The sequence below is a fragment of the Penaeus chinensis genome, chromosome 31 (assembly GCF_019202785.1).
Source record: "Penaeus chinensis breed Huanghai No. 1 chromosome 31, ASM1920278v2, whole genome shotgun sequence".
NCBI classification, from domain to species: domain Eukaryota; kingdom Metazoa; phylum Arthropoda; class Malacostraca; order Decapoda; family Penaeidae; genus Penaeus; species Penaeus chinensis.
The window spans coordinates 7,286,950-7,296,949 of record NC_061849.1 but is presented as its reverse complement, the minus strand read 5'-3'; the positions used below and the strand labels follow the sequence as shown (position 1 = coordinate 7,296,949).

General features: G+C 34.9%; 2 protein-coding genes across 10 annotated transcripts in view; one reads left to right on the top strand and one right to left on the bottom strand.

The window, feature by feature from the left end:
• Positions 1-2,608, bottom strand: part of LOC125041935 (AMP deaminase 2-like) — a 120,275-nt gene extending 117,667 nt beyond the window's left edge. For 2 of the 4 annotated variants that reach the window (XM_047637346.1, XM_047637345.1), the window contains exon 1: positions 2,017-2,188. In XM_047637346.1, the coding sequence (XP_047493302.1) occupies positions 2,017-2,101 (85 nt within the window). In that variant the 5' untranslated portion in view covers positions 2,102-2,188. Of the gene's footprint in view, positions 1-2,016; positions 2,191-2,465 lie in introns of those variants that run through there. The other 2 variants (XM_047637348.1, XM_047637343.1) reach the window with 2 other exon arrangements.
• LOC125041936 (dolichol kinase-like) overlaps positions 1-10,000 on the top strand; it is a 48,141-nt gene that overhangs the window by 2,867 nt on the left and 35,274 nt on the right. For 4 of the 6 annotated variants that reach the window (XM_047637355.1, XM_047637354.1, XM_047637352.1 and 1 more), the window contains exon 1: positions 2,587-2,722. The exons of the other annotated variants lie outside the window; for them this stretch is intronic. The gene's annotated coding sequence lies outside the window, so the exon portion shown is untranslated. Of the gene's footprint in view, positions 1-2,586; positions 2,723-10,000 lie in introns of those variants that run through there. 6 annotated transcript variants of the gene reach the window in all.

The window sequence follows — 10,000 nt, the reverse complement described above, 5'->3', positions numbered from 1 at the left end:
TTGTACTTGGAATTTGATACAGAAAAGTTAGGTTACTATTTTATTTTTTATTATTCCATTGATATTTTGCTTAAAATAACGTTGTCCTTTCTGTGTCTGGAAACTCTGTGGCTTTTTCTTTTCTCTTTACAGCGTTGAGGTTTTTTTCTCTCTCTTATCACCTCCCTCTCTCTTGTTCTCATTCTCTCTATTTCCGTCCTCTCTCTCTTTCTCCCTCACAATCACTCTTTCACACGTCTACCACACCTCTCTGTCGACCTGTCTCATTTATATAAGCTCCTTTGTATGGAAATAGACAGGATATTTCTTTTCAACTATATACAGTTGAGCACAAGGAGCATAAGGTACATAAATCGGTCAGCTCTTCCCTAGTAATGCCATTTAAAAACATCGTCTGATTACAGCAATCGCATAGCAATAGTATTTTCCCCACTTTTTATCGGCTTCATATGGGTATGTTCATTTACCTTAATTACATTAACGATAACAATATCTGTTAATATATTTTGTTTCTTCGATCTCTGGATACAGAATGATCAGAGTATATTTATATTTTCGTTATAAATATAAGTACGGAAAGGCTTCTCTGGCGAGGCAAGATATATATTTTACCTTTCTATAAGCATGTCCATTAAACTTGATTCACTTTACAAGATTTCACTTAAAATTCATAATATTCATTGCTATCAAAGCCAAATTACAAGTTCAAACTTTATATACATATGCTATTGACAATGTACAAAATCGAAGAAATGAATTGAGACCGTGTGTTTGCGAGGAAAAGTTTCCAGATATTTCTAATGACTATCAAAAACGAAACAAACCGTGTTAATGATTTGTTTCTTTGATCTCTAGACACAGAACGACCTAGAAAAACATTTAACACATTTCCGTTGTAAAATATAGGCACGGCTAAGCTTCTCTGGTGAAAAAAGGAATCTCAATAGACACGAGGTGGGCCTCTAGTAACATTTTTAGGTTAAGATGACGTGAATTTCCCACAACGCGTTGCAGAAACCTTGAATCCCTCCCAAGCCTTGGAAAAGTTCATCCAACACGTTGGTACTTTCTTGCTCTACGACTCGGGCTATGCCTATGGGGGGGGGGGGGGTCGGGCCTGTGCCTCCAGACGACAGGTGAAGCTTCTGACGCTTGACCGGAGGCGATGCGCCGACCCTTCTGATGAGAGGCTGATACGATACTATCCCCAAGGCTACTAAAGACTACATATGATGAACGTTACTTAAAAATACTAGGAAAACTTGGATAGTTATAAAGTCGCCAAGAAATACAGAATGAATTATAATACTCATTGATGTTAGTATTGTTACTGATGATGGTATCAAAAACTAAAAACTAACGAGACCGTAAACTATCAATTGCTTGTATTAATGTCAGTGGTATCAAGTAAACCATCTGCGGTCAGTATAAATGTCACTGAACAAAATAACAACGGTTAATGTTGGGGCTGACACGGGCGCAAACATGCGCAGAATGGCTCAGACTCAAGCAATGTCAAGCAGAAACACTGCGATTCTCTTCGGACAGATGTGTTTTGCCATGAAAGCATATTCCCAAATTATAGTTATAATCAACATCAGGCAGATTGTTTAACTGTGAACTTATGTAATGTCAACTGACAGGTCGTGAATTCAGCCGTATTTTCTGACAGCTGATTTAAGTACTTCCCTGTATTTCAAAATCCCACATGAGAAATTAACACAAGTACTGCGCATTTTCTCCACTTTTAAATATTTTTTCGTAGTTTTGGGTTTTATGGTTGCGTAAACTTTTATTATAAACGATTAAGACGATTCATTGCATGAACAGCAATTAATGCAAATTTTCACTGTTCTCTCAAATTTTCTACAAAGTGCCCTTTTCATATCTACGTAGAGGATTTATACACTGCTTGACACTGACAGCATGGGAGATACTGATTAAAACATGAAATCAACCCAAATCAGCTGATTGCATCGTCTGCTCCGATGTGTCGTTTATGACAGTCGGACTTACCTTGAGTTCTCTGCAATACAAAGTCGCCTTCTTTTTCCCTTACTTCTGTACTTTCGTCTGTTGATACACTTGTTCTAGCCGCCATTCTAACACTAAAACCAACATGGAGAGCAGAAATTGGAAAATGATATTGGGTTGTGTTTGGTTTACCAGACAGGTCTGGAAGTGTTGCCAGAATCGCACAATCGCTGATTTTCCCTTATGTCACCAGCGAGCCGCTTTGACACAGGGATATTTTTGTAAAATTTATTTGACGCCAATTTCTTAGTTTACATGATTTTTTGCTCATTTATAAGTAAAATACGGATGTTGGAAAGGGAAAAGGTTTTAGGATTTTAGGATTTTTCGAAAATATACTTTATGAAAAGGTGACAGTCTGCTGAAAAAAAACAGCTGTAGTTCGACTGGACTCGAGAGACTGGAAGTTGAAATACCTAAATTTAGAATACCTTATGGGCTGAAGCCACCTCTGAATAATCTCCGACTTCACAGACGTACAGGTAGACTGGTCACACTGACGCGACACTGCGCCTGCCTGCACTGGCCAGGGCTTTTCCTCATGGCTGAAGACAGCTGACCGAGCTCTGTCACCCATGACACGATTCAGTTTCCAGTTAACACATTCTGACACTGAAGAAAGGTACGGTGGAGGAAGCGGAAAATCATCGTCTGATTGAGTGCCAAAGGGCTCCTTGTTTACGCTCAGGTAACTTCAAGTTTTATTGTTAATTCCAATAGTTGATCTTGTAGGTTTAATGCAGCGTGTGTTGATAAGCAGCACTATGTACAAGACCAAGGGACTGAACACCCATAAATTCAATAAAATTGTATAGAACATTTAGCAATTTCATGTGCTAAACCCATTATAAAGGGTGACAACAAGTACACAGGTTAATATTCAGGCAAGACAAGACACAATGTTTTGAATTAGAAGATAGAATCGCAGGCACTTAGCATTTTGTGCTCCACATTATAACTGCTTCGCGCACATATTTTTGTAGTAGACCAGTTGATGAGTGACAGAAAATCGCATTATTTTGGTATACATTTACAGGAAAATGTAATGATACTATATCAGTGAAAGAGAAACTACACTAATAAGTGAAATAATACTAATTCATGAAATAATCTGCATAGGCGAAAAGTAATGTAAGAATTAAGAAAATAGATTGCAACAAATTCTGTGTGAAAAGTCCTTGGTAATTGGTTGGGGGTCTGAGGTTGAAGCCCATGATAGGGAAATATGGTGATGAGATGGGGGTCTGGGGTGAAGCCCCCAGCTTAGGAACGTATCTAGTTTATCTGGCAATTATTATGGATTTCCCCGGAATGGTTGGAGTTATAGGGCTTAATCTCTTCTTCTTCTTTCTTCTTTTATAGGGTTTTAGACTCATGTAGAGTCTATATCTCCTGGAGCTATATTCTTTCTTTTTCTTTTTTCTTATATTATAATTTTGCTTTCTTCAAGAATATTTTGGTGTGTCTTAAAAGGTAGTACTTCTTTATTGGTGAGAGATCAGCATCTGTGAATAATAAATCTATATTAGGGTTGTTTATTTGGATTCTTTTCAGAGCTTCTATCAGCTCTGTTCTCTGAGAATGGAATCTTCGACATTGTAGTATTATGTGTTCTACGCTCTCTTTTTGGTAATGACACCATCAAAACTATTTTTACTTTGTGTAAGTGCCGGTTCAGTCTTGTATGTGTTGTTTTAATTATGGTTACATACATCTAGTTTTCTGCATTTTGATCTTGTCCATGGTTGGGGTTCTGTGTTTTTCAGAAGGTAGCTTTTTGTGTTTAGGATTGTATTTAAGTGTGTTTTCCATTTCTTAGATTTTTTTATTCTTTGTTTTATCTTTTTTTTTTCTTGTCCTCATGTATGTTTATGAGATTAGTTATGTTATGCGCTTTGTTTGCCGCTTGATAAGCTATTTCATTACCCCTTGTGTTTTTGTGAGATGGTATCCACTGTACTGTAAGTATCTGAATTTGGTTTGTAAGTGTGTAGATCATTGCCTGTATTTCAAATATAATGTGTTTATAGTTTTTAGGTTTTAAGTTTGATGGTAGTTGTAAAGCTGATTTTGAATCTGAAAATATTACTGATGTTACCAATATGTTGTTTTGGATATAGGTAATTCCTTGTTTTATTGCAAAAAGTTCTGCCTCTATTATTTCTGTTTCATCAGGTAATTTTCATATTGTTGTTATGTTTTTGTCTTGCATATATATGGCAGCAGAAGTTGAATTCATGTCTAATTTTGATCTGCCTGTGAATATTTTTTTTATAATTTAAATGTCTTGTGTTTTCCATCTTAAAAAATTGAGCCTTAATTATTTGTTCAGGTACATTTTTTGTTAGGTCTTGTATGAAATTTGTTTCTATATTTCTAGAAATATCAAACCATGGTGGAATAGGTGTTATGTTTGATCATGTTTTTGTTTTTATTGTAATTTTTAATTCTTTATAGGTTTCTATTATTGTGTGTACTAAGCTTCTCTTGTCTTTTTGAGGGTTCTATTCTTCTATATTTGCTGTTACATATCTGACTTAATCTCAAAGGTGTGTGGTCACTTAGTAAACGGGAAACATCACCAGTACTTTCATATATATAATTTGCGATTGCAAATAAGAGTTTTGTGCATATTACAGCATTTATAATTGAAAGAAGGAAGATTCCCTGATTGGATGGATGTGTCAACTAAAGAATTAACTAATATTTCTTGTACAGATAACTGCAACTTTTTGTCCTCTACAAGATCATCTCCAATTTGCTTGAGCTTAGTTTGTCCATGACTAAGATATTATTTGGGTAATTCTTTACAGTAAGGATGCACTCACAAGAGACTGAGTCCCCAACTGCACTTTACAAAATTTATGCAACAGTGTAAGTTGTTGTGTCTGGGCATGCCCTTCAAGCACTGCCAAAAGGGAAGGTTGAAGGGGGGCTCTGTCCCCCATTCCCCCCCACGGAAACACGGTCTTTACCTCAGTATTCATGGCAAGATAGAGCTAAAACTTGGTAGCACTGGCTAGAGTTAGGCTGTGAGTGGCACTTTCCTCAATCTTTTCCCTTTATTTGTGGCACTACTATTTGCATTTACAGATTATTTCTTGTATGAAAGACTTAACTTTCTGTCTTCTACAAGAATTTCATCATCAATTTGCCCTAGCTTAGTGCATCCATACTGTAGAGATTAACCATTGTTTGCAGTATCAGTGCTTATGCTGTAAGGCAAATGTTACAGTATGTGTTCAGAATACAACTGTACAAAGACAATAGATGAACAAAAAGTTGAAAGAAAAGTGCATTGCTGGGAAGGGGGTAAGAACAGGGAGAGGAAAGGATATGGTGGATTATTAAAATTATTTGGTTGAAGTATAGATCAACACACTTTGTTTTAAAGGAAGTGATATATTATCATTCTACGTGGGGTAATTAACTGCATGAAAGTGAAAAACAGAGTGCACTTATATGTACCTTTAATAAGTATTTAGATATATTACTGTAACAGATTTTTCTAAGTCACTCACATTGTTCACAGTGTTGTATCAAGTACTGCATTGACCACATAACTTATTCCTGTGGTATGTCAACAATTTTATGTACTTGAATGCACTTGTGAAAATTGTTAATTTTTATGGTTAATCATGATATGGATGCACTAATGATATTCTTATAGAGGACAAAAAGTTATGGTTAATCTTTATGGTATGGAAGTACTAACCAAGGCGAAGTTGAAGATGATATTCTTGTAGAGGACAGAAAATTGCTGTTGTTGGTACAAGAAATAATCTGCAGACAGAAAGAGTGGTGCAACAAAAACAAAAAAGTCCACATCATGCTTCCAAGTTTCAGTTCTATCTTACTACCCTATGCGGCATTGGGTTAAAAATATATTCTGTAGATGTAATGTGTATGTATATATATATATATATATATATATATATATATATATATATATATATATTATCTAATATGTATATGTATATATATGTATATATATTATCTAATATGTATATGTATATATATATATATATGTATATATATTATCTAATATGTATATATATAATACACACACAAACACACACATATATGTATATATATATATATATATATATATATATATATATATATATATATCATCATTCATCATTTGGGAACTAATGCTGACAGGGGTACATAACTGTATCCACCCTTCACTTCCACCTATGAGGGTCCCTCATGGCAAGCTGCCAGGCAGGAGCCTGGCCCATCTCTAGCTTCTCATGCCAGGTTTGATCGATCTGCCCAAGCCACAACTTCCTCGGTCGTCCCACAGGCCTCCTCCATCCAGGATTGTCTCGAACAGAGACAACCTGGTGGGCAGGGTTATCCTGTGGGAATAGAGCCAAGTGGCCGTATAGCCTGAGTTGGCAATCGCGGATTGTGCAAGTAACAGGTCCTGTACTGGTTTCATGCTGCAACTTTTGGTTGGACACATGGTCACACCAACTGTACCTCACGATCCATGAGTCATGAACTGCACTACCGAGGTATATAAAGCTCTCTGTGACATCGATGTTTTCACTACAAGCACATGCCAACTGCACAGGATCTAGTAGGCCCCCAAAATCCTGGATATTGGTCTTAGTCCAGGTTAATACTTATATATATAAATACATATATATATATATATTTATATATAACTACATATTAATATATATATATATATATATATATATATATATATATATATATATATATTTATATCTGTACATAGAGATATACATATATATATATTTTTATATATATATCTATGTTGTTTTTTGTGCTAAGCATGATGGGAAACTTTGATAGCACATTGGAATCTTAAGGTGTAAACACAGATTCAAAGGGTATATTTTGAAACTGTACTTACACTTTGCCACCCTTTTTTCTTGTAGTCTTTGATGCTTGAATTATTGATAAGCATCTGTAGCAGAAGAGTGCAAAGTATTAATGGAGATCTGTTTTAAGTAGAGAAAGAAGGATAATACTTCACGCTCACCAGATGAGGCAGTGTTGTAAGTTTAATTTTCTTTTGTAATTTGAGTTAATATTTTGACACATTTTATTTCTGGGAAAATCATATGAATGATATTAATTACTATGAGATTTGATATTTCATTTGTAAAGTGATCTGGTATGTATTTTGTTTATTTTGATTCAATTTATAAGATTCTGGATAAACATTTGTTTATGTCATATATTATTTCAGGTCAAAATAAATAATTATGACAGGCCTAGTGTTTTTCTGGTGACCCCTGAAACATTTCGACAACACTCAGGGTGGGGTTCAGCGATGAGGAGCCTCAGCACGGCAGCATGGGAGGCTCTGCTGCTTCGGTAGATGGTTGGATGAAGAATTAGTCAAAAAGGCTAAGCAACTTCGTGGAACTGCCAGAGGAAAGTTAACGATTAAGCCAGATAAAGTTTCATCAGAAATATTGGAAGATAACTATAATTTTATTGTTAAAGCTTTTGAGGAAGTTGAACTGGCAAATGAAAGTTATTGCAATTTACTTGATGAAACTAATGATACTCAAGAGTTAAATGCTGCAAATATGTACATTCAGGAACTTGACGATAAGAAATGTGCTGCCCATGTTTTATTTGTACAGATTAAAGATGAGATGCAAATGAAAGGGACTATCAAAGTAAAGCCTATTGACATACCAAAGTTTGATTGAAAAATTAAAGACTATAGTAATTTTAAAAGGGGTTATGTGAGACTTATGCAACCTAACTATATATATATATATATATATATATATATATATATATATATATATATATATATATATATATATATATATATATATATATATATATATATATATAGTTAGTGTCTCTCAGGCGAAGCTTTAGACACCATTTGTGGGGCTGAGCATGGTTTTGATAAAATGTTTGAACGGTTAGATGACATGTACAGTGACAGTAAACGAGTAATTGATGTGGTAATTGAAGATTTGAGAGAAATTGAACCTGTAGCTGAGGGTGATAATTTAGGTTCCATCCAAATGGTGGACAAAATTGAGCAAAATTTTCTTTATCTGGAACAGTTGGGTCTATCTTCAGAACTTAATACTGCAAATATGACAAGTCAGATAGAGAAACTCTTGCCTCCAACTCAGAAGTGGGAATAGATCAAAATAGCAGAAAATGTTAAACCTGTTGAATTATTTAAGAAACTACTGGAATACCTTTTGGGTGAAAATAAATCCCTTAAGTATCTGATTGCCAGTGTAAGTAACCCTGTTAACACTAAGGCTAGAGTGAACTATGCTATGTACAATGAAGATAGGATTAGCTCTGACCATACTGAAGAATCAGAAATAATGAATAGGATATCTGATGTTGAGAAGGCTGTAACAAATATAAATAACCTTGTAATCAAGCTTACAGAGGAAAAGGGTGAAGAAAAGAGAACTTTTGGTAATGTGGGTGCACATTTGAACAGGTGTTGGTATCATGGAACAGATGGACATGATATTTTAGACTGTGTAACCTTTCAGAAGTTAAACAATAATGAGAAATTTGGAATTCTAAAGAAAAGAGGTATCTGTTTTAATTGTCTAAAGGGAATTCATATATCTAGGAGATGTTTTAAAAAATCAAGATGTTCAGCAACTGATGCAAATAACCAAACTTATGGGAAGCTCCACCAAGCGAGCCTTCATGAAAATCAGATTGTTGGGAGTTCATATGTCAGCTTGAAAAGAAATGGAGTTATGTCTATAAAATTAAATGTGGTAATCAAGAATTAAATACACTCTTCAATTCTGGGGCTGATGTGGCAATGATCCGAAATTATATGGCAGCCTCACTAGGATTGAAAGGCAAGCATATACACTTAGCTGTAACTAAACTAGGAGATCAAACTGTAAAATATAGCAGTAAGGAATACGACCTAGTTCTTACTGATTAACGTGGAAATAATGTGAATATTACTGCTTATGATATAGATGAAATAACATCATCTATAAACAAGGTTAATCTGTCACATGTGAAACATTTCTTCAAGGGTACTGATGTATGCAAATTGGATAGGCCTCATGGTAAGATAGATTTGCTGATAGGCACTGACTATTGCTCTCTAATCCCTGCAGTTAAAGAAACTAGGTGAAAATTTACAGCTTATGGAATCTCGATTTGGGATGTGTGTTCGTGGTACCCACCCTAGTATAGCGTGTGTCTCAGGTACTAGAGATATTGTAGGTATCAGAATAAATCATTTGTCTGGTATTATATATGATAAAGATATAACTGTTGAACCAAAATCTGATATTAAGGCTCAGATTGACAATTTTTCACATTGGAATATTTAGGAACGGAGTATAGCCCTAGAGGTGGTGATTGCAAGTGTGGCAAATGTGCATTAGTTAACAACAACTATAGTATTAGAGGAGAGAGAGAGTAAGCCCTAATTGAATGGGGATTATAATATGATTTAGAAAAAAAAAAATGTTCCAATAAATTCCCATGGGTAAAGGATCCTAATTTACGGTTTAATGGTTTCTCTGTTGCTATTGCCAAATTAAGAAGTACTGAGAAAAGATTGCTGAAACTTGGACCAGAATATGCTAAAGCTAATAACAACTAAATAAAGGATATGATAAAACGTGATGTTGCCCATAAATTAACTCCAGATGAAATAAAAGGTTATGCTGGTCCTATTACATATCTTCAGCATCTCGAAATGCTAAAGCCAGGATCTTCATCCATACCACTTAGAATTGTATTTAATTCATCTGCCAAATACATAGGGACAATCTCTAAATAGCTTTTGGGCCAAGGGTCCTGAGGTTTTGAATTTCATGGTGGGCATCTTACTGAGATTCCGTGAAGGAGTCATAGGTATAGCATGTGATATAAGTAAGATGTACAACAGTATTAAGCTCCCTGAAATGGAGCAACATGTACACAGATTTATTTGGAGAAATTTCCAATTGAATTT